At 37.1% G+C, this 25,000-nt stretch overlaps 1 protein-coding gene across 2 annotated transcripts in view; it reads left to right on the top strand.

Moving 5' to 3' along the window:
• Fur2 (furin-like protease 2) overlaps nucleotides 1-25,000 on the top strand; it is a 103,252-nt gene that overhangs the window by 58,889 nt on the left and 19,363 nt on the right. For both annotated transcript variants that reach the window (XM_045754168.2, XM_045754167.2), the window contains exons 4-15: nucleotides 2,847-3,019; nucleotides 5,480-5,610; nucleotides 6,666-6,811; nucleotides 9,192-9,356; nucleotides 12,054-12,171; nucleotides 16,147-16,310; nucleotides 16,766-16,924; nucleotides 17,798-17,975; nucleotides 18,942-19,160; nucleotides 21,046-21,233; nucleotides 21,419-21,566; nucleotides 21,714-21,832. In XM_045754168.2, coding sequence (XP_045610124.2) covers nucleotides 2,847-3,019; nucleotides 5,480-5,610; nucleotides 6,666-6,811; nucleotides 9,192-9,356; nucleotides 12,054-12,171; nucleotides 16,147-16,310; nucleotides 16,766-16,924; nucleotides 17,798-17,975; nucleotides 18,942-19,160; nucleotides 21,046-21,233; nucleotides 21,419-21,566; nucleotides 21,714-21,832 — 1,908 coding nt within the window. The remainder of the gene's footprint in view (nucleotides 1-2,846; nucleotides 3,020-5,479; nucleotides 5,611-6,665; nucleotides 6,812-9,191; nucleotides 9,357-12,053; nucleotides 12,172-16,146; nucleotides 16,311-16,765; nucleotides 16,925-17,797; nucleotides 17,976-18,941; nucleotides 19,161-21,045; nucleotides 21,234-21,418; nucleotides 21,567-21,713; nucleotides 21,833-25,000) is intronic.

Genomic DNA, 25,000 nt, shown 5'->3' with positions numbered 1-25,000 from the left:
TGGTTTATAATGTAAGCTGGAATTGACGGTGTAAACTTTTGGCATACAAGTCAACTTGCACTCAGGGAGATCCCCTGGATTCAAAATCACTATGTAATTACTGCTATTAACTACTCTATTCATGGTTAGGCTAGGTTAAGTTCAGGTTAGGCTAGGTTTCATTCTGTTACTATGGTGTATTATTGACACAAATGTGGAATATGGAATTCGAAAACTGCTTTAAGTATATCTTAGAATTTCATTTATAGAAATCCAAATTCTTCAGACCGTTCCAAAGAAAATGAGTTCGGGGACATAATTTTTTATATTTTAAACCAATTATTTATAATACAATAAAGTTGTAACATGATAATATTCTGTTTAAGACAAAGTTTCACTTTACAGTTTACAAGTAGACTATTATTGGAACCATAATACTTTCGGACTTTCACAAATATCTAGATAACTATCTAGGTTGTTTGGGGGGGGGGGGGAAGGTTGTCTCATGGTAATTGATTAGCTCTGAGAATGGGCTGATAAGTCTCAATTCCATATGAAAACTTTATTGATATTGTAAATTACAGTTATAATTTAAGCTGATAATTATAACGTAAAGTTGGATCGATATTTGCAATTTTGAATTATTATAAATATATATTGGCTTCTGTTGCAAATATGAGCTAATAGTGTCAATCTTGTTTGTGTAAATGTTAACAAATCATTAAACTAGTTAACGGTAGTACACTTCAACAGTTAAAACTGTTGTATCTAATCTGTAGTAGGTAGTGCCATTTGGGGTTAATAAAGCAGGTTCCATAGATTAATGAAAACTATACCTGAAAAAAAAAAAAAAAAAATAACGTGGACATGGCCATTTTAATAATATTTAATTAAAATAAAGCCTAAGGTGTTGGAAAAGTACTAATATTTTCTTACGGCAACACTGAAGATAGCTGACTGAATCAGCACTAAATGGCACCTGTGCTTGCCTGGGATGGAAGTCAAGCTATGTGCGGCTTGCTTGAGCTGCTGCCACCCACTAGAGGAAGCATTTCAAGTTTCGTGCGTTAGTTTCATTGTCTGTCTTCTTGCCTGTTAATATTCAGTTTACCCTCGTTAGGTTAATTATTTGAATGTATTGGAGCAAGGGACGTTGAAGTATGTATGGGGAGTGAGAGGTGTGCGCAAATGAATATGTGGCAACAGTGCACAGTAAACATTTATCCGAGATCCCCTTGTGAAAGTAGCCAGTGTGTCAAGGCTGAGACGTGTACCGGGTATGCAAGGATCTTGTGAAAGGTTTCAGGAAAAAAGGCTCAATAACGGTAGATTTGATGTCATTCTGTATCTGGGTGGTGAGGACTCAACTCTCCCATGGCGTCCTCCCCTTACCAATGAGTAGTATTTTGAAAGGGAAGAGGCTCACACCAACCGGGGGGGGGGGGGGGGGGAGTGAAGCCTCATCGTCAGTACTGTGATTTACTTATAGCTAAACCAATGTTTGTTCAACTCCCGAGCTTAATATGTTTGCATTCTCAACATCTTAATATGTTTGTATTCATTAACATCTTAATGTGATGTTTAATGTGTGTATTTTTTATTGTTGCCGTCGGAGGCGGCTAGTTTATTGTGCACCCCATACTCATCCTGTGAGCGGTAGCGCAAAAAGCATTACAGAGGGCACAAAAGGTCTATTATCAGACCTCATCTTAGATTATTACGTAGACAATTTCATCTATCCTTCACACCCTATAGTTACATGTCAGCTAGTTACAGAGAATGTTCTATTTCAAGAGTTATATATTTCCAGTAAGTCATTATACATTAATGGTAGGTTTTATCGCTAATACATAATTGTTTGAGCAATGGTCATTATCCGGGAATTCCATAGTAAGATGGTAAGGTCGTATTCCTGATCTTAATGGTAAGGTCATATTCCTGATCTTAATGGTAAGGTCATATTCCTGATCTTAATGGTAAGGTCATATTCCTGATCTTAATGGTAAGGTCATATTCCTGATCTTAATGGTAAGGTCATATTCCTGATCTTAATGGTAAGGTCATATTCCTGATCTTAAGGGTAAGATCATATTCCTGAATGTCCAACGTGTATTGTTTACAAACTTTATATAAGAATATGTTTAACCTGTTATCAATATGGCCTCACCGTGTTCCAACAGCTTCTTTACCACTTACGTGAAATACAATCCCTGATCATGATTTAATGTGAGGGCGTTACATATGGAGGCGGAGCTTGAAGTGCCGAATTTTAATTTGGGGTAACTTTTTGAATTGTTATTCTATTTAATTATAATAAAGCTTAAAGTGTTGGAAAAGGACTATATATTCTTATGGCAACAAGAGTGAAAAACTCAATTTGTCGGGGAGGGGGGGGGGAGGCGGCATGGCGGGTTTAATAGGTCGTAAAATGGATGTAAGTTGCTGCCCTCATGCCTTCTGCACATTTGTTATCGTGACATTGATGATTGGTGAAGATTAAGCCACCCAAAAGGTGGCACGGGCATGAATAGCCAGTAAGTGGTGGCCCTTTTGAGCCATTAATTACCAGTATCAAGAGTTGATACTGGAGATCTGTGGAGGCGCGACTGCAACCTTCCCGTCTATCGTGACATATCCTCTACAACATGATATGTATACTAAATGACTTGCCAACTTACACGAGCATAGATAGCTTAGGCCCCTTGGGAAAAGCTCGGTCATCTTAATTAAGGAGCAAATCGTGCAGGTCAGGACACACACAGCACCGTTCCTGTGCCAGGTAAGTACACTACGGGGTCACCATAGCCCGTGCTACTTGGAACTTGTTCTGAGTAGCTGAATCTATAAAAACAACAACAATCTTGCAGGTGTGAGGATGCTGGACGGTACGGTGAACGACGCGGTGGAGGCCCGGGCCATCTCCCTCAACCCGGACCACATCGACATCTTCTCGGCATCTTGGGGCCCCGAGGACGATGGCAAGACGGTCGACGGGCCGGGACCCCTGGCCAAGCGGGCCTTTATCAACGGCGTCATCAGGGTACGGAGGAAATGTATATGTTTATCTCTCAGAATGTTCGGTAATACGTTTATTGCTTGTGATGTGTGTCTGTGTATGTATTAACACGGTGTACTGAACGGGGTGAGAATAGCTTGAGCTACCTCATCCCTTTGTGTGTATTTTACCTCAATAAACCTATTTCAATTTGAATCAGGGTACGGTGGTTTGGTCGCCAAGGGAAAGGAAAAATCTGAGCACTGAGTGGATTTAACTTATTTGATAATGTATTTGATTACATGACAGTGCTTTAATTTTTAATTTTTCATGTTTCAATCTTTTAGTTCCCTAAGTATAACTGAATCACTTTTTCTTTGTAGTTGTTCTTGTGCGCACGCACGCACGCACGCACGCACGCACGCACGCACGCACGCACGCACACACGCACACGCACACACACACACACACACACACACACACACACACACACACACACACACACACACACACACACACACACACATACACACACATACACATACATCAGGCTCAGGAAATATGTACACCAGTTGATTGACAGTTGAGAGGCGGGACCAAAGAGCCAAAGCTCAACCCCCGCAAGCACAAATAGGTGAGTACACACACACACACACATTATTTAATATAACAGAAAAACAGAAAGGGTGAGATCAATAATTCTAGTAAGTCTTTTCAATATACTGTATATATAGTATATTTTGGTAGCAGTCTTTCTTGTAAACATATATTATTAAATATGACCGAAAAAGTAAGATTAATAATTCTAACACAAATTTTCTCAATATTTCTTATGTTTCTTTTCACTGTTGATGGTAATTGAAAAATCAATTCTCCAAAATTCATTTTTATTTCTAGTCTGACGCGACACTTGAACGCATTTCGTTTCGTAATAACTTATTACATTTTCAAAGACTTTTAGTTTACACACACACAACTATAACCTGCAAACACTAAACAGAGTTCTTACTATGCTATGATTTAAACAGCTTTCATTTTATTTTATACCCGCATTTATAGTGAGGTGATATGTTACAACAGTTTTTTTTATGAGGTGAACAAACCTTTCAACACAGGACAGAACATGAAACAATGGGTATTAATTGGGTAAATTGAAGGTAAGAATGGAAGTAACTGCAGAGGGCATATTGGCCCATATTTCTTGATGCTTCTATATTGGAGCGGAGTCTTGAAGTGGGTAGAATATAGTTGTGCATTAATTGGCTGTTGATTGCTGGTGTTGACTTCTTGATGTGTAGTGTCTCGCAGATGTCAAGCCGTCTGCTATCGCTGTATCTATCGATGATTTCTGTGTTGTTTGCTAAGATTTCTCTGGTGATGGTCTGGTTGTGGGAAGAGATTATATGTTCCTTAATGGAGCCCCTGTTGCTTATGTATCGTTAATCACCTGGAAAGAGATGTTGTTGTCTTGCCTATATACTGAGTTCTTTGAGGCTTACAGTCCCCAAGTGGGCATTTGAAGGCATAGACGACGTTGGTCTCTTTTAAAGCGTTCTGCTTTGTGTTTGGAGAGTTTCTCATGAGTAGGCTGGCAGTTTTTTTGGTTTTATAGTAAATCGTCAGTTGTATCTTATGATTTTTGTCTGTCCTCTATCCTTTGGGGGGGAGGGGGTTGTTGTTGTCTTGCCTATATACTGAGATCGTTGGGGCTGACAGTCCCCAAGTGGGCATGTGAAGGCATAGAAGACATTAGTCTCTCTTAAGGCACTTTTTCTTGATGCCTGGAGAGTTTTTCATAAGCAAGTTTGCGGTTTTTACTACAAAAACAAGAAGACCGCAAAACGGAAGAGAGGGTCCTGAAAAACATTATTGATGGAAATGTGAGCCCTACCAACACCTTATTTCAGCTCATCCTTCTTCTTTATATCTGTATGTTCAGTTCCTTAAGCTAACTTGTACACGTTTCCCATTTGCCTTTGACAATGTTGAAGGGATCAATGTAATGCTTCTCTTAGCATGTAACATTTAAAAATAATGTTTGGAGAACTAATTTTTCAACTTCCTTTTCAGTTTAAGAAGAAAGCAATAAATATAATAATTAATGATAATAATCATTCATTGTGTTGGGGGACAGGCAGCCAGAGTGTATTTATGCACATAGGCTTATTTCGTGGTCCCTCCCAATGGGGAATTATTACCAACCCAGGATGCAACCCCACAACAAGCTGATTAAACTCGTGGGGACCTACTTACTGCTAGGTGGACAGGGGCATTAGATGATAGAAATGCGCCCAACTATTTCTGTCTCGCTCGGGATTCGAACCCGGAATTCTTGATTGTGAGTGGAGATTAAACCCAACTGTACTACCGGGACCCTACTGGGAAGAAATATAAAGAAGAGTTATTCTAGAATCGTTGAGTTAACCCTTTTTATTAATAACATGTATATATATATATAATGTGTAAAATATTATACCTAACAAGGAAACTATTTATTATGTGTAGGGTCGACACGGAAAGGGCTCCATCTTTGTGTGGGCATCAGGCAATGGTGGACGACACACGGATAACTGTAACTGCGACGGCTACACCAACTCCATCTTCACCTTGTCCATCTCGTCAGCGTCGCAGCGAGGGTGAGGAACACGACGTGCAGGCAGTCTCCGGGACGAGACTGCCTGCTCTCTGTGTAGTGGGTCCGGGGATGGGTGGGTTCCACCCTGATTTTCTAGGTGCAGGGAATTTAATACAAGTACTTGACTCGTATTCTTTCGCTGAGTATTGTCCATCTTCAATACAAGTTGCTCCTGGGTCCCTATTTACTGCTAGGTGAACAGAGATAATATGTGAAAGGAAATGTGCCCAACCCTTTGTGTCCAGCTTGGGATTCAAACCTGGGATTTCCTGATTATGAGTTGAGAACAAATGCAAGTGTATTACGGGGACCGAGAGAAAGCTGTTTTTGTAAATCATATGCTACATGTAACTGTGCAGTCTAATAGAGGTCCAGTTGATGTGGTATGTATTATGCTGCTGTTCTCATAAAATAGTGATTGTTCACAATTTACCCTATAAAGCACACATTAGGATATCTTTACTTCAACTAATGTTTTTTGGGTAAAATATTGAAGTAAAGTTTATATTTTCCTGTTCTGATGATATACATAATTCTGCACTTTAATAGTTGTTAAAGCATTGTGTGCATGCTTAGCAAGGTTTAGTTTGGCTCAAATTAATGCTTTTCCATGTCAAATATGGCATAGGTCAGAATAAGCACACATGTGCGCGCACACACACCACAAGCATAGCTCTCAAACTGTAACAATACTTAGGTAATTACACATACACCCCTTTCCCACTTTAGAGTACACTATACTGTGTAGGTTTGTTCATGGCTTATTGATGTGTTGGAATGACTTGCTGACTAACTTGACATATCAGTGATGTTACACGCATCAGCTCTCCTGTCAGCAACACTGAACAAATTTAATTACGATCTTTTAATTTTGTCAATATTATACTGTACTGTATTTTTCTTCAATATGACAAGTCCTGGCATAAGTTATACAGTATTCCTAAAAAATAAATGAAAATATTTTTTACTTAAAAATTAAAATTGACTACCAAGAGAGTAGACAAAAATATTTGTGAGTTCCACTCCTGTCTTCATAATACTGACATCTTTCTGCAGGTTTAAACCATGGTACCTAGAAGAATGTTCATCCACTCTTGCTACGACATACAGCTCAGGAACTCCGGGTCTTGATAGTAGTGTTGCCACAGTTGATATGGATGGTAATTTAAGACCTGATCGTATGTGCACTCTTGAACACACAGGTGAGTGTCTGGAATCTTTTACAGATGTTACGATCCTGGGTCGTAACTCGGAGTCATAACGTTGTTAAGTTTAATGTTTTTGAATTTTTGTCTTTTGATTATTCTTGAGTCAATTCAAGATATATTATACAAATTATATCGGTTAATATTTATTGCTCAAGAGCACCGTCTTACTTTCTGTTTTGAGAGTATAATTAAATAACATATTGACATTTAAAATGCTATTATGTTAGCATTTATTTATAATATATCCTGTTTTATATAAGTAATTGTAGGAATACAAAATTATATCTCAAAAATAATTAATACTCAACATGATCACTATATTGGTCTATATATTCTTGTCATAGGTTACCTTGCATCATTGAGTACTCAACATATTGGATTTTTTTTATTAATTTTGTGTAAACAAAAACAAACATGACTTATAGTAGGATATTAATGAAACAAAAAATAATAGCTGAATGGTAGTTAATGGTTGTTGCCAATTTTGATTTCAGCAACAACCACCATTATCAACCATACTGTATGGTTGATAATGGTTGTTGTTGATTGATAACTTTGATACACCCAAGTTAATGGTTTAAGTGACCTATTGACATGAATTAGTAATGTAATAAATCTAAATATGACATCTTTATGGCACTGAATGTAGGCAGCGAAGTATAATGAAGATGATAGACTGATTGTTGCCATGTAGATATATACTGCCAATATTCCTGGACTAAATGTCAACTGCATTATCTAAATGCACGCCACACAGAATGTTGTACTACCTTCTTGTTTATAAATAAAATACGTATGTTGTTAAGTATGACCGAAAAAGTAAGAGTAATAATTCTAACATGAATTTTCTCAATGTTTCTTATGTTTCTTTTTACTGTCGATGGTATTTGAAAAATCAATTCTGCTATAATTGAAAAATAGAATTGATTTTTCAATTACCATCGACAGTAAAAAGAAACGAGAAATATTGAGAAAATTCGTGTTAGAATTATTAATCTTACTTTTTCGGTCATATGTTAACAACATATGTTTACAAGAAAGACTGCTACCAAAATATACTACATGCTGTATAAATACAACATACAGCATTCTCCATACAGCATAGTGTTGCTTGTGTCTTTTAAGTTTTTTCTTAGTTCACCCGAGATAAATGCAGCTTACATCACATGAATTTTGTTTTCTTAAGACATTTATGAGAATTGGGTTCTGCTTATAGATCCCTATAATTTCCAAGATTTTAATAAATGATAAACCTTGTTGTCATACATAAAAAAAAAAAAAGTTATTCATTGGACAAATTTTGGAGCATGTGTCACTGTCTCGCCTAAAAGTATTTATTCAAGACCGTTTTTTTATATTTTTGTTCAGTCATTCATATTTATTTTGTTTTATGTGAATCCTATAAGAAAACACAAAAGTAAGGGGTAACTCTTTATCCAAATTACAGGCACTGATACAGTATCAATTCCAGAATTAAATTAATATGAAATTTTGTAAATTAGAGTAAGTACAGTACAGTATATGGAATGGTTTAGTTAATTTTCAAAATTTATTAAATATGTAAATGTAAATTTACATTGCATATGTAAATTTTTTCCATATTTTTAACTCTTTATAAAGAAGAAACTCATGACAGATTTTTGTTTTAAAAAATGCCCAAGACAAGTACACCAATGTGAAAGAAACACTTGATTTATTTTCTTACCAAGTAGAATATACATCTGGTGCTCCAGGATGTTATTGGGAAATGTGCCACTTAAATTACTCTACTTATTAAGTTTACTATCTACTGTGTAGCACTCGGGCCGAGTGCTACACAGTAGATAGTAAACTTAATAAGTAGAGTAATTTAAGTGGCACATTTCCCAATAACAAGGGAAAGTCTTTTGAAGGGCAGAGTCTTCTGAATTGCAAAGTATTCACACAATGGCATTCGTTTTTGCAACTTCACGTAATTATTTATGCAATATAATGTTCTCATAATTTATTCTGGAAACTTTTTAATCACAACTCAGTAAGAACAATTAACCAAATAAAAAAACAGACCAATAATTAATGCTTCTATGTATTCTCAAAATATTAGATTTCTTGGCTTGAGAATTTTCTGAAGTACAGTACTAAAGTAGTTTTCCGAAGTAGGCACTAAAATTTTGGAGTGTTCATTTCGGTCTTATACTACTGTATTTGTAGTTAAAGTAAGATCAACTTATTACATTACAAATATTATAAATAATGAAATGCATATCATTGTTCTAAAGTTCTTATACAATATATGAATGAATTTGGGTGGATATAAATATAAGCTACCTTGTATGGGCCAACACGTTTTTCGTAGTTACCTTTATTTGTATGTTCTTGTTATATTCTCAATTAGGTACAAGTGCCTCGGCACCACTAGCAGCAGGTCTGTGCGCTCTGGCCTTGGAGGCCAACCCAGATTTGACTTGGCGTGATATGCAACACCTTGTGGTCATGACTTCACGTTTTGAACCTCTAAGACAGGAAGATGGTTGGTTTGTCAACGGTGTTGGCAGGAAAGGTTAGTAATTTCATTTATTTGTGTGAGTTTTAATTTTGAAGCAGCATTATTGCAGCTTAGCTTGGATTGCTGCAGCTTTCGACTGGTGTACTAACCCTCAGCCCCTGCACTGATATGTCTGGAATTGCTTGTGGCATGTTTGTGTTTGCCTCATAGTCATAACTAAAAAAATATTGCTAATTTTTAAGTTGGTTTATAATGGATATTTATTTTAAGATTTCTAGATTGGATAATTGTGATATCTGAACCAAGTCGACAAAACTTAATAATCTACATATGATTAGAGAAGAACAGTTCTGCAGGCATTTAATGTACAGTACATTATTTTATGCACGTGCATCAATCGGGAAACGGCAGCTTTGAATTTGTTAAGAACTTGTATTACTGTATAGTACCCTTTATACCAAACCAGTAAAGAGAGTTTTTCATATAGAATAGATGAAGTGCTCCAAAGAGTATATAACGTGTATATAAACTTTTTTCTTGCAAATTTAATGTTTTCCAAACTCTTAAAACAAACTTTTAAAACAAGTTCTTAAAACAAAACTAATGAAGAAAACGCCTATTATTCGGAAATAAACAATATAATGTGCATTACAATTGACTATGTCTTGCATGAGTAATTAAACTGAATATTTGTTATGAATTTCTTTGATTTTTGTTGAATCTTCAACAAAAATGCTATAGTGCATGTCTAAGGTTATTAGAACCATTCATTTTACATGTTTTTCTGTGGAGAGCCCCTTCGACTCCTTGGAGCTATCAGGCTTACGTGTAATATATTAGACCGGGGCATTAGTCTATGAAGTTCAACCTACCAGGGACCATGAGTCAGAACCTGGCCCCTTCAAAGAGGTTGCAGGCAGCAATGGCCCTGGAACCCCCCCCTCCCCTGTGGTTGGAGGTTTTTCTTATCTGCCATCGACTGGGGTTAGGCACCCAGAAAGGTAGGTATAACAAAACAAACCCCCACATGGTAAGAAAATTACTACTAAAAACTGAAAAGAGAGGTAGAACTCCCTCCAATCCCAAGCAAAGAAGCAAATGTCACGTTCTACTGTCACACCGCTCGTCCACATAGCCCTCCCCTCCCGAGAGGAGGAGGGGGGGAGCCCCAGACCTCCCTGAGCTGTGTTGAGTAGCAGGTGCAGGGAGGGGAGGGCTGTGTGAACGAGCAGCGTGGCAGTGGAGTGTGATGTTTGCTTGTTTGCTTGGGATTGGAAGGAGTTCTACCTCTCTTCAGTTTTTAGTTCTTTTCATACCATGTGGGGTTTGTTTTGTAGCCTACCTCTCTGGGTGCCTAACCCCGGTCGATGGCAGATAAAGAAAAACCTCAACCACAGGGGGGGGGTTCCGGGGCCATTGCTCCCTGCAACCTCTCTGAAGAGGCCAGGTTTCTGGCTTGTGGTCCCTGGTACATCGAACTCCATACACTAATGCCACAGTCTAATGTATCACACATAAGCCTGATAGCTCCACAGAGCCGAAGGGGGCTCGCCCAGAAAATGGAGTTTCATTACATTCAATGCTGTTTTTGTTTAGTTTTTTTCAGTGATCAAATTTAATTACTAGACTTACAGGGAATGTAATTTGTATTGCATAAAAACTATATTAATTTTTTTTAATTCATAATGTACAGTACTGTCAAATGTAAAGCTTTATCAACAGACATTTAGAGACTTTTGAGCATCCCATATAGCATGCCAAGATCATTGAATATATTAACATTGTTTTCAAAAGTAGAGTTAAGAAATGAATGAGTGCCATAATATAAATTTTTTTTTTTATTTTTTAATTAATCAATGATCTTTACTATATGGAAGCATGTTTGCTTGCATTAGCAAGGTTTGTGCTGATCTGTGTGTAGCCTCACAAGTGTTGCTTTTCTGACATAGCAAGTTGTAGCTATGTGTTCAGTGCATGATGGAACTACAAGCCATCACAAGACTCGAGACAATGTTGAAGTAGACTGACAGACACAAGTGAGTGCAACAAGCCTCAGCAACATTGGAATGGACACAACAGCCTAGAATATAATCATGTCACACTTAGACGCAGATCACCGACCATTGGAAGGTAATGTGAGTTCCTGATGTGTAGAGACCTAATGAGTTTGTGTTTACACTAATATAACATGGACATTTATGACAATTTTTTTTTGCGACACAAAAAGTAGTGACTTGAAGGTAATGTTGACCAGTGGAAGCAAAGACTTTTGGGCTGCTACAGGCTAGACTTTACAGAACACCTTATACAAAATTAATACCCATTCTCCTCATAAACCTTCTTTGTAAAAGAAATTTTAATTCGGTGCCATGAAAAATCTGAGCAGCACCTCACTTTAAAAGCACTTCCAAGAAGAGATTGGTGGTACATGTTGCTTGCTTTTAAAATTCCCAGTATAATTCATATCGGGTAGCATTCACTGCTTATCATTTGTATTAGTGCATAATATTTGCTTTCTGTACATATGTTTGCATTTTTTCTCCTATTCTACTAGTACTAGCTGAAGCTATTCATTGAAGCAATTTTGATACATCTCAAAATGATTGACACTGCAAGAGTGTTTTTTTTCCCTTGGATTCTTATATTATCAGTCTACCTGCATATTCAGATATATAAATATTTCTTTAAATATTGATTTTTGTTTCAAAATACTGTACATATATGTATACTTTATGCATTATATCCTGACAGTTAGTCACAAATTTGGCTATGGGCTGATGGATGCCGGCAAGTTGGTGGAGCTGGCAGAAAAATGGATCACTGTACCGCCCCAACATGTTTGCCAGAGTATTAAGGACCGAACTGACCAGTAAGTATCAAGAGTAGTAGTTCATAATCAACATGTGCTCATGATGCATTGTTTAACTCTTTTTAGTGTGATTATCATTTTTTGAAGATGAATAATTGCTGCCTGATGCAATGAACACTCGCAGGACCTATATTTTTCCTGGACACACGTTTCATTGAATGTGTGTGTTGAGAGAAACCCCAAGTTGGTTTTTTAGTTCAGTTCATTTATAATGCACCCCATACCTATCCTGTGAGCAGTAGTGGAAAGGGTTACAGAGGCATGTAATGGGCTCTACAGTTACAAAATTTAATGTATATTGTTACATCATCAATGGGTTTGAAACCAACCCCAAGTACAGTCTCCAAGCTAAGCAACTTAGAAATACCCATCTTTTGTGTTTCTAGAGAGCATTGTAGGGGGTTCCCAACCTACAAACATATGACTTGAGAGTTCTCATGTTAACGTCTCATTTTACCTAAACAAAACGGCTACTTTTATGTTGGCAAGGCCACGTGAGTACTACAGTTTGCACAAAAGTGTGGATCATGCAGCCGACCCATATTACCCAGTCGGCAGTATTATTGTGCCCAATTCAGACCCTCTTGGTATTCTGTGGATTATTTCGGCTGTTTACTGAGGAAAATACCCTCAACATAGGCTGATAAGAAGTGGTGTTGATGGTGCACTACTTCCAAGACTGAGGCAATCCAATGCCCTAGAAACGATGATGGAAATACTGTACTGTAAACAAGTGTTCCGAGAAGATTGAAACACCAACACAGAGAGACAACTACTGTATATATACATATTAGGCTTATATTGAGGTTTATCTCCCCCCCCCCCCCTATCAAGGTCAAACTACTGACCCTTTCCAGGATGCAACTCCACAACAAGCTGACTAACTCCTGTGTACCTATTTACTGCTAGTTGAACAGAGGCATTAGGTGATAGGAAATGCACTCGACTATTTCTATCCCGCTCGGGATTTGAACCCAGAATTCCCGATTGCGATTTGAGGACGAACCTGACTTTTTGGTGGTAGGAACACATTTCCCATTGATAGCAGTACACTTATCGGCCTCATGGCTGAGTGGACAGCACTCGGGTGCGAAGTCCTAAGGACCCGAGTGCTAAGGCAATGAAAATAGAACCACGAACTCAATAGTCCTAAGGGCCAGGGTTCGATTCCTGCCTGAAGCAAAAACAAATGGGCAGAGTTTCTTTCACCCTGATGCCCCTGCTTGCCTAGCAGTAAATAGGTACCTGGGAGTTAGACAGCTGCTACGAGCTGCTTCCTGGGGATGTGTGCATGTGTTAGAGGGAAATATATGTACAGTAGTAGTAGACATGATGAAGGAAAATATTTATTTTTTTATTATTTTATTTATTTATATACAAGGTACATTAGGGATTAACAGAGAACATAGAAATTGAGTTGATTTTACATTCTTGTGAAGCCACTAGCATGCATAGGGTTTCGGGCAAATCCTTAAACTAACATAATTTTGGACAATTCACAGCACTCGGGGGTCTTTGGTTGGAAAGGTGGGGTCCAAGAGCTCCTACCTCAATTCTGCAGTTACAAATAGTAAATACTTATAAGAAATCCGATTATAAAATAATGTAAGAGCTTGGTTATCCGAAGCCCACTAAACCAAATATCAGAGTTATCCACCCAAAAAAACTTTCAATAGCAAAGTTTGGGTGCAATGGAAGTTAGTTTGCAGTGGAGGGAATCTTCACCAAATTGGTCTGTTCAAGCAAGACATGATTCCACTTTAAAAAGCATTATACTATACTGTGATCAAAGAAATATTTTCTCTGAATTTCTTGACAAAGTGAGTTGACAAAAGAGATTTATACTTTCTATCTTCTACCCCAAGTTAACCAACATCCTGAACTCATCCATTAACATGCAAAAAAAATAGTTAAATATCCAGCCATTTAACAGAAAGTTCTTATGTTATTTATTTAAAAAAAAAAGTTTTAGTACCATAATGTCCCAACCACTTAAAGGCAGCTACCTTCTTAACACTTTCGCGCTATCTGAACGCGCCGGCGCGTCCGGTTTCGTCTAACATAAACGCATAGTGGACATAAAGTTATGTCAACTTTTAAAATATTTGTATAAAATTCAATTTTTATCCGATTTACTTTGGGTTTGTTTTAAACTGCGCGCTATGAGACTCTCTTTCTCACCACTAGGCTGCATAGTACAATAAGTTCATGAAAGGTGTGGATAACTTCGATCAAATGGTATTTTGTTCCAAACGCGTTGCAGGTGGGTGACTTTAGCCGTTTATACTGGTAATGCTTCTCCCATATCATGTATTATATGCATATGTCTGTTTAGGGAATTTTATTCCGATCAATATACAACCAAAAATAACTGTGTGCAACAAGTATAAACTTGACAAACATAACAAAAGTAAAAACATTTCGTGTGTGTTTGACGCTCACTGATATGTTCCAGCGTTGTTTTATATTTGGCGCTATTCTAACTTACGCTTTGTTGATATTTTTTACCTATGGGCACATAGAACATTCTATTGCGAACACATTGACACAAAAATGAATGACGTACATAGAAAATTAATGTCATGAGAGTGAAATAAGTATAAACTTTCAAAGCGCCGTGCGTCGTCCCGTCACCGATACCGGGTAACAATTTCACCACTTCCCACACTCTTGCGGGCGGGCCGCAATCATTATTCTACGCTTATATTCATATCACCGTGTTGGGAATTTCATTGCGAGTCCATTGATACCAAAATTAACGCTGTAGAACAAGTGTGGAGGTGATTACAATCCCAAGAGTAAAAACATTTTGTTGCTGATGGGCGCTCACGGCAAGTCATCTTCGTAGTTATTTATTTGGTGCTGGTATCCCTATACGTTTCGTGACTTTTTTTACTGATGTTCTTCTAGAGAATTTTATTGCGAACACGTTGGTACCAAAATGAAATACGTAGCATGAGAACTAAGGTCAGAAGAGTAAAAAGAGTATACACATTTTTGTTTTTACACTTAAGCGATAAAAACGCAGCGCGCACATTCGGTTGGCTGAGTGACCTTTGCGGAGAGCGCGAAAGTGTTAAGTATATCTGTCGTCATTCTACACTTTAGATACTTTTGTTAATATGACTATTTTTTCCTTAGTTCAGGGCAGTTTCACGACTCAAATATTTCATCTCTGTATAATAATTACTGAAATTATTATCCTTTGGTTTATGTGCTTTTTTCTCCAATTTTCCTTGACCAAGAAATTGTTCTTCACTGATTTCAACAACAAAATGTCTACTTATAAATAACAAATACTGTGCTAAGAAGTTAAGCTCTAGTAGCTTAGGTCATAAAATGTGTTACTATGACAATCCTGCACTTTATTTAAATAGTTCCCTGCCCACAAATTTTGAGAAGCATGCTCTTTTGTTCCAGAGTATCTGTATCAATCTGGGCGCAAATTTACCTTAGATTTAACTTTAGGGAGGATTTACTGGGTGCAAATCCTTAACTGTAGCCTGTTTAACTCAACAGTAAAATGTGTACTTGGTTGTAACAACGATTCTTCGCAGCGGGGATCATATTTCAGGGACCTGCCTGAAACGCTAAGCGTACTAGTGACTGTACAAGAATGTAACAACTCTTGTATATATCTCAAAAAAAAAAAAAAAATCCATTTATTCTGTCAAGAATTTTTGTTAATCATTTAATAGCTTGATGCTTCAAACATTCAGTACAGTGGGTCTTTGTCATAATATTTGGCTTGGGATTGCATTTCATCCAGATATGCCATAGTTAATAATATTCAGGCCTGTAGTGAAATATTATTTATGATAGAGACAATGATATTTGATGTTTCCTCTTAATATATATATAGTAACTGCAACAAGTACAAGGAAATCATTATCATTAATTATCATTCATAAACATTATTAACGTCAAGTAATTGTTTAATGTCTACTTGTAGTTTATAAAATTTTGTCTTCATAGGGGTATTCCTACTATCATGGGAGAATCGATATATGCAGAGATCACCACAGATGGGTGTGCAGGAACATCCAGAGAAGTGCGTTATTTGGAACATGTACAAGCAAGAGTTTCTCTCCGATTCCTGCCACGTGGAAATATCAACATAAAACTCTTGTCCCCGTCAGGTACTATTATGTTCTTTCACACCTTCCACTTGTCTCATTCTGTCAACAGATCAAATATTTGATTACCGAGTTTTGAAAATAGATTAATTTTTTAGCTTAAAAAAAGAAAAGAAAGGTCCTTAGAAAGGACAAGGTTCTTGTCCTTTCTCTCTTTCTTTCCCATTTTCCCATAAAAAATAATTAATTAATAAAGGGATATTATACATCTTGGAATCCCAGTTTGGTTCTAGCAATCCTTTTTTCAAAATTGAATTAGCAAAGACTTAGGAAGTTTTTTAAACTATCACTTACGGAAAGCATGCCAACTGTATTATATACAGTACTGTTTATCATTTTGTTGATGCACTAAGATATACAATATGAAGTAGATACAACTGCTAAATGATGCTGTTCTATCCTTTATTATATAAATGGGAAGTACAGTACCATGTTCTTCAATTAATGTATATTTTCAGGTACTACTTCCACCTTGTTATTTGAAAGGCCACGAGATGTGTTCTCAGAAAAGTTTGATGACTGGCCTTTCCTCTCGGTTCACTTTTGGGGAGAGAAGGCAGCAGGGACTTGGCAGTTAATTGTCACAAATGCTGGCACACGGGAAGTCCGCCACCCTGGTAAGTTAATCCTTCAATGGCAGCTTTTTTTTGTTTGCTCTAAACATGCATAAAAGGTGAAAATTAAAACAGGGGAATGTAATTTTTTCTTAGAAAATAATTTCTATGATTTATTATATAAATTTTATATGAAGATATAAGTAAAGCATTGTAAGCACTGAATGGTTGCATAACCAAAAGTTTCCTTTGCTTGACCTCAATTCTTAAAAAATATCAACCCATTACACACAGAAATCACAATAGCGTGATGCATCCAATGAACAAATCCACAAGGGCCGTGATGAGGGTTCGAACCTATGTCTGAGAGGATCCCAGACGCGCCTTAATCGTCTAGGCCACGACATGGTCAAAAGAACTGTAACAGGGAGTTCCTCTGGCCTCACACGGATCTGTGTAAGGCCAGAGGAACTCCCGGTTACAATTTTTTTGTAACCGGGAGTTCACCCCTATCATTGTGATACAGTGGGCATGAGTTTCATGGTGATGCTTTGAACTGCTGCTGCTGCATGCCTTACTCATGTTTGCTATATTACTATTAATGCCCTCACATCAAGGTGGGGTGCCCACAATTTTGTCAAAGATGGCATCGGTTTACTGGAGGTCTGAGAAAGCTGATGCAAGCCCCATTTATCCATGGGAGTTTCCAACGTTTTGTAGCACCTAAAAAATCTCCAAATGTGATGCACACCGCTGGTAAATCATGCCTGGATGTGACGCTCAGTTGAAGGGTTAATTCTTTTGAAAATAAATGAGCTAATAATTTTGTTTGTACAGTATTCTTTAGAATGTATTTATGTGCAAAGTAAGACGGTTAAAGTTTCTTGAGCATTTGTACATTTTTTAACATAGTAACTTTTAATTTTTTTTTCACAGGTATACTCATTCAGTGGCAGCTTATCTTACATGGGACTAAAGAGCGTCCAGGGCGCCTGCGCACAGAACAACCTCAGCGGTTGGATTCTTCGTCTTTCTCACAGCCTCTGCCAACCCAGTCCTCTTCAGGTTTTCAGTTCCCATCACGAAGACCCTCAAACGATCCTTTCACCATTAGGTACTGTTTATTAATAAAACTGTGTTAAAAAAAAAATTGTTTAAATAACCTTGTGCTCTTTACAGTACAGGATTCATGCATATTTTGTGTTAAAAACAATAAAAAATAATACATTTCTATAAAATTGAATGTCTGTCTGTGTCTGTCCAAGGTCAGATGCCAGGGGCCAGATTCACGAAAGCACTTACGCAAGTACTTATGAACGTGTCCATCTTTCCTCAATCTTTGACGGCTTTGGTTACATTTATTAAACAGTTTACAAGCATGAAAACTTTCCAATCAACTGTAGTTATTGTTATAAACAGCCTCCTGGTGCTTCGGAGCTCATTAACTGTTTAATAATTGTAAACAAAGTCGCCAAAAATTGAGAAAAGATGTACAGGTTCGTAAGTGCTTTCGTAAGTACTTTCGTAAATCTGGCCCCAGATGCTTAGGCTAGCCTCACCCAACTTTGCAGTGTGACTAATGGGTAGTACGGGACTGTCATATGGGTTGGAGTTTTCCCTCATTGCACTCCCCTTTTTCCCTATATGAATAGTCAGTTTCCACTATGATGTCCAGTGACTCTCATTATGTCTGAAATTATGTGTGTTTTTCTAGATTTTTCAAAAGTTTTTTCAGCTGCTCATAATGCATGTTCTGAGTGTGTGAGAGAGAGAGAGAGACAGACACAGACAGACACAGACAGACACAGACAGACACAGACAGACACAGACAGAAAGACACACCCAGCAACTGGTGGGTATCCTTTTAGTAAAAGATAAATACAGAAGATAATCTAGGTTATTAAAGTTTCGATAATAAATGATGAAGCTTGAAATCTCATGACATACTACTAAAGGTGTTAGTGAATTAATTTTATCTAAAAATAAAAATGATTGTGAAACTTGATCTGTTTACAATAAAGTAGTTGGACGGTTAAACTGACAAAGATATTGTAATTTATAACTTTATTTTTCTCCACAGCATCCTTGATCAAATTCTGGCTGGATCTAGTCCCAATGCTACATATGCCACTCTTGAAGGGAAGGTAGTGTCAGGTCCAAATCACCTGATTGTACCTCATGATCGTAACAACTTAACCAAGTTTACAGAATCCGAAGTATGTCATAGTCAGTGTCTCGGTGGATGTTCCGGCCCAGGACCAGACAAGTGCCGAGCTTGTTCTCATTATAGTTTAGAGGGGTAAGATTCTGCTGTTCTTTGATATTAGTATAATATTTGGTGTTCTTGTTGTGCCACTGTAGAAATCTATTGACAACAATTATAATTCACTATGAAATGTCCTCACAAAATGGATTAACCCTTTTACCTGATAATATGGATCACATATGTCTGTTGAAATCCATTTAATTTATCTGAATTTACTTGAGGCCCACCATCCCAGTGATTTCAACAGAGACAGGAAGCTGAATGCTTGTCAAAGATTCCTCACCCCTTCCCCATTATTCCTGAGGATTTTTTGCAGCTGGATATAAATTTGAGTACCATGTGTACTGCTGTCTGCCTTTTACTGTGACTTGGTGTATCACTCATTTCAAACCTTGACACATGTGGCAGCCTTGCAAATTCACTTTGTGGAAAATCCATGCAAAAATGCAGTGCAAATTGCAGTATTTCATTTGCTCAGACTGCAGTAAATTGCAATATATGTCATAATAAAACACCGGTTGCATACCCTGCGAGGAGGCTGCTGATTTGGGATAAGTCATATAAATTTATTTCATAAATACTGATATTGGATATGTTCAGTACTTAGTATTATAATCTGTATTGCATATACAGTAATGCATTATTTGGTACAAATTGACTAATTATACAATAATATGCATCATGTTCATTGATAACCTCTAATAGTGTTTTCAGAGAAATTTATGATTTCTGTCATTTTTATGTGTACAGTATGTTGAATAAAGGATACATTTAAATACTAGAAGAAGAATCACATTTAGTAGCCGATTCTGCCCTTTCCACGCCTCCGCAGCAGTGTAGCCAGGTGCTGGTATAACTATCGACTGCATGGCAAGAGGGTTTATGATACATGACAGTGAAAAATCAATTTATTTACATACTATGCCACCTTAGAAACTGACATTCATCTGCACTGGATTAGGATGAGAGAGACTACATATGTACAAAAGCTGTGGAAAGGAATGCCTTAAGTGTAGCAAAGTTCCACAGGTCATGGTGCCCAGGAATACATTTGTGATTGACTAAGTTAGACTAACCTGAGTGAACGTTAGCCACATGGACCGTGGAATACAAGTGCATGGTCCATGGGTTGAAAAAAAGTGCTATAGCAGGCAGATGTCAATATGCTCTAAGATACTGGATGAAAAAGATTCTGGACTTAAAAGGAGCATGCCAGAGACAGGAGGGATAGCTGTCAGGGTAAAAAAATTTGCATTTTTAAAATGTGATGCACATTCTGAACAATGACAAGGAGCAGAATCAAGCTCTTAACTGGGTAGGATCATCATACTCTGGTCAGCAGAGATACAAGGTAAACTACTGTTGTTGCTTTAGATTCAGCTACTCGGAGCAAAACATTCCAAGCAACACGGGCTATGGTGAGCCCATCGTACTCACTTGGCACAGGAGATGTGTGACAAGGTAAATAACGTTCGTGAAGCATAAGAAACAAACACCCAACAAGATTTCACCTTGGACGTGAAATCCAAGGTTGAAGTGCTGGGGCTGCATGTCAATCTGCCATATTAGTGTCTGATCATATCGTTGCGATGAGCCTGTTGCCTGAGGAAGCAACAGTGTATTTACCTAGTTGTGCTTGCGAGGGTTGAGTTCTTTTGGCCCGCCTCTAAGCAGTGTGTCCTGCTTAGAAAGACCTGCTTTTCATCTGCACCTAAAGCCTTATTTATTTTACATTGTATCTATTCTATGCATAATACTAAACTGAAAATTCAGTATTTACCATATTGTACTTTTCAGTGGCTAGTAGTTGTAGTTGGTATCTATGAGTGTATATGCGATTTTTATTTCAAGTATGAAATTTTCTGTGCGCTGTATCTAATTGCAAGCACTATGTTTTATTTATAATTTTCTTTAACAGTGAATGTGTGGGAAGCTGTCCAGAGGGAACTTATGGCTCGGAGGATCGGGACTGCTTAGGCTGCCATGCATCATGTGCAATGTGTAGTGGGCCAGCACAGAATCAGTGCTTGGCTTGCCGTACTGATTTTCTTTATGTTATTCATCTTGGGCTTTGTGCTGAGAGCTGTCCTGAAGGATATTATGCAGGTGATAATTTTTGTTTAAATTTTTAAAGAAATTGAATTAGATTATGCAAGCTTTTGGATTACAGTATTTGTTAATTCACAATCCTGGACTTCATTTTTACCTTAATTCACTCAAAATATACCCAATATACTAGTACATCTTTCACAGTGAGACAGTTCTTAACAAAAAGTATTTATATTTTATAGCAAATGGCACTTGTTTGCGGTGTGGTGGTCAGTGCTCCGAGTGCGTGACTCCCAAGGAGTGCATTAGTTGTGACCATAATCTTCTGCTCTCTAACGGCACCTGTCTCACCAATTGTCCTGAAGGCTTCTACGAGACACAAAACAATAGGTAAGCCTTTGTATTTTAAACACTAATTAATGTTAATTACTATAACAGTGAATAGCTTAGTTTTAATATTATTATATAAATATCTACTGTACTGTATGTAATAACAAAAGAAATTTAGTTCTAATTAATGTAATGATGATTCCATAGATGTGGGTCATGTTATCCACAATGCAAGACTTGTGTCGGTGGTAGCAGTTCTGAATGTGCGTCGTGCCAATCTATTTCTTACCTACATCAAGGAAAGTGCCTATACCGTTGCCCTAAAGGTATGTTTAAGCATTTACTGTTCCATGTGAGAGGTTGCATTAAACATGCAAGCCATTAATCAATGCTCTGTATTCCCTTCTCCAAGGCTATGGATCCCTACAATTGCACCGGAGGTACCCCCTCTATCTCTATCTATATATATATATATATATATAATATATATATATATATATCTATATATATATATTATATGGATAAATGAGGGACAAAGCACATAAGAACATAAGAATAAAGGTAACTACAAAAGACCTATTGGCCCATACGAGGCAGCTCCTATCTATAACCACCCAATCCCACTACATACAAAGATTAATCAGGTGTAATTGGCCTGTTATGTTGAACAGTGTCTTCTGTGTTGGCATCGTTATGTTCTGGTCTTGTCTTTACTCTACCCACCATGAGAGTAAGGACAAGACCAGAACATAACGATGCCAACACAGAAGACACTGTTCAACATAACAGGCCAATTACATCTGATTAATTTTTTATGTAGTGGGATTGGGCGGTTATAGATAGGAGCTGCCTCGTATGGGCCAATAGGCCTTCTGCAATTACCTTTATTCTTATGTTCTTATGTGCTTTGTCCCCCATTTATATATATATATATATATATATATTATATATATATATATATATATATTATATATATATATATATATATATATATATATATATATATATATATATATATATATATATATATATATATATATATATATATATATATATATATATATGACAATGTCAGACCACGAAGGAAAAATGAAACAGGAAATTTCCTTAAGTACTTTCGTATATTAAATACATCTTCAGAAGGTCATTTTACAGATCGAGTGATGGGTATAAATAGGCAGGAGAGAGTGGTGAAGTAAGACTACTTCACCACTACTTCAAGAGGTGACTACTTCATCACCTTCATTACCATATCTATATGGTCTTGTCAAGACGCATAAGCCTAACAATCCCATGAGACCTATCATCAGTTCTGTGGGATCCATTTCTTACAAACTCTCCAAATGGCTTACCAAAATCTTGTCCCCTTTGTTAGGAACTATCTCCTCTTCTCATTTGACAAATTCTCTTGATTTAGTTAACAAATTGAATAGTGTTCCTGTCACTCCTGATGTAAAGTTAATCAGTTTTGACGTTTGTTCCTTGTTCACAAAGGTACCGGTCGATGATATTCTCGATTATCTTGCTCGTGAACTAATGAGCCATGACTTACCTCTTTCTGCTGATATTATTGTCAGTCTTGTTAAGTTGTGCATTAAAGAATGTAAATTTACCTTTAATAATGAGTATTATTTACAGACTTTTGGAATGGCAATGGGGAATCCTCTATCGCCATTGCTCTCAAACCTGTACATGGAATTCTTTGAAAAGAAATTTGTTTCAAAAATAACTCCTGGAATCATTCCTTGGTTTAGATATGTTGATGATATCTTGTGTATTTGGCCTTCAGATGTTAACACAGACGAATTTGTAGCCAAACTTAATGACCAAGTCACCTCCATAAAATTTACTATGGAGACTGAAATTGATAAATGTTTGCCATTCTTAGATGTGCTTATTCATAGGGAAAACTCTTCATTAAAGTTTAGTGTTTACAGAAAACCTACGAACAATTTATCTTATGTTCATTATTTTTCAGGGCATAAATACAATGTAAAAAAGTTAATTTTTTCTTCAATGTATCTAAGAGCTCTTCGAGTTGTGAGTCCAGAATTCTTAGATGAAGAATTTAAGAATATTGATTCGATTGGTCTTAAGCTTTGTTACCCACTGAATTTTTTGGAAGTTTGTCGTAACAAAGCTCGTCGTACATATTATAATAATGTATGCAGTGAAAGGACTCGCCCAAAGAATGTGTTATGTTTACCATATTTCTCTGGGTTTGAGAATATTGTCAAGGCCTTGAAACTTTTTAATATAGATGTAATGTTTAGCTACGAAAACACTGTTGGTAAGCTATTAGTAAGGAACAGCCCTCGTAGTGATAATTGCGTCATTTATAAAATACCTTGTAAGGAATGTAATAAGTTCTATGTCGGGCAAACATCTAAAGATTTAAAATGTAGAATATCGCAACATAAATACTCTGTAAGACATGGCCAATTATCTAATGCTTTGTTTGTGCATTTGTCAGGAAAAGCTCACCAAATTGATTGGGAGAGTGCGTCTTCAATAACAAATTGTAAAAGCACCTATAACAGAAACATAATTGAATCCGCTTTGATACAGATCACCAAAGAAAGTAATTTGAATATTAGCAGTGGTCTATATAACTTAGATCCATTTCTAATAGATCAGCTAAAGGGCGATTTAAGTAGAATCATTGAAAAACATTTGTCTCACTAATTTATTGTATATATTTACCTCTTTATGTTATAATTACCTATGTATTATGCTTGTATGTCTGCTGTATCAGATGGGCCATTGGGCTACATCGGATGGGCCAATTGGGTGCATCTGATGGGCCAATGGGCCTTCTGCGTTGTCCAAGTATTGTACCTCACCTTACTTCACCACTCTCTCCTGCCTATTTATACCCATCACTCGATCTGTAAAATGACCTTCTGAAGATGTATTTAATATACGAAAGTACTTAAGGAAATTTCCTGTTTCATTTTTTCTTCGTGGTCTGACATTGTCACATTCTTAATCACGTGTTTATTTTCGTGATATACACACATACAGGCATACCTCAGAATAAGAGTTTAATCCGTTCCTGGAGACGCCTCGCCTTCCGAAAACTCGCATTCCGAAGTTAATTTCCCCATAAGAAATATAGGGAAATGAATTAATCCGTTCCTGACTACCCCAAAAACCCCATATCAAACTAAATTTTTATACCTAATTCATCTAAATAAACCTACAAAACTGTGTTCCAGTTATTACTTACCTTGCTGTCGAGTGCTGTAGGCGTATGGAAGATGGTGAGGAGGGGGAGGAGGAGAGGAGTTACTGTTTGGAAGGGGAGTCCCCTTCCATAATCACATCACATAACCCCATGCCTTGTAACACTATGGATACCACTTCTCTTTCTAAATTTTTCAAACCAGCCCCTGCTTGCCTTAAACTCTTTCTTATCTGCATCACTCGTTGCAGGGGTATTCTTTAGAAGGTCTTCGTGCAACACCCTGGCTTTCTCACAAATAATGGCCTCC

The sequence above is a fragment of the Procambarus clarkii genome, chromosome 30, assembly GCF_040958095.1.
Source record: "Procambarus clarkii isolate CNS0578487 chromosome 30, FALCON_Pclarkii_2.0, whole genome shotgun sequence".
Taxonomy (NCBI): Eukaryota; Metazoa; Arthropoda; class Malacostraca; order Decapoda; family Cambaridae; genus Procambarus; species Procambarus clarkii.
This window is presented reverse-complemented; position numbering and strand designations above follow the sequence as displayed.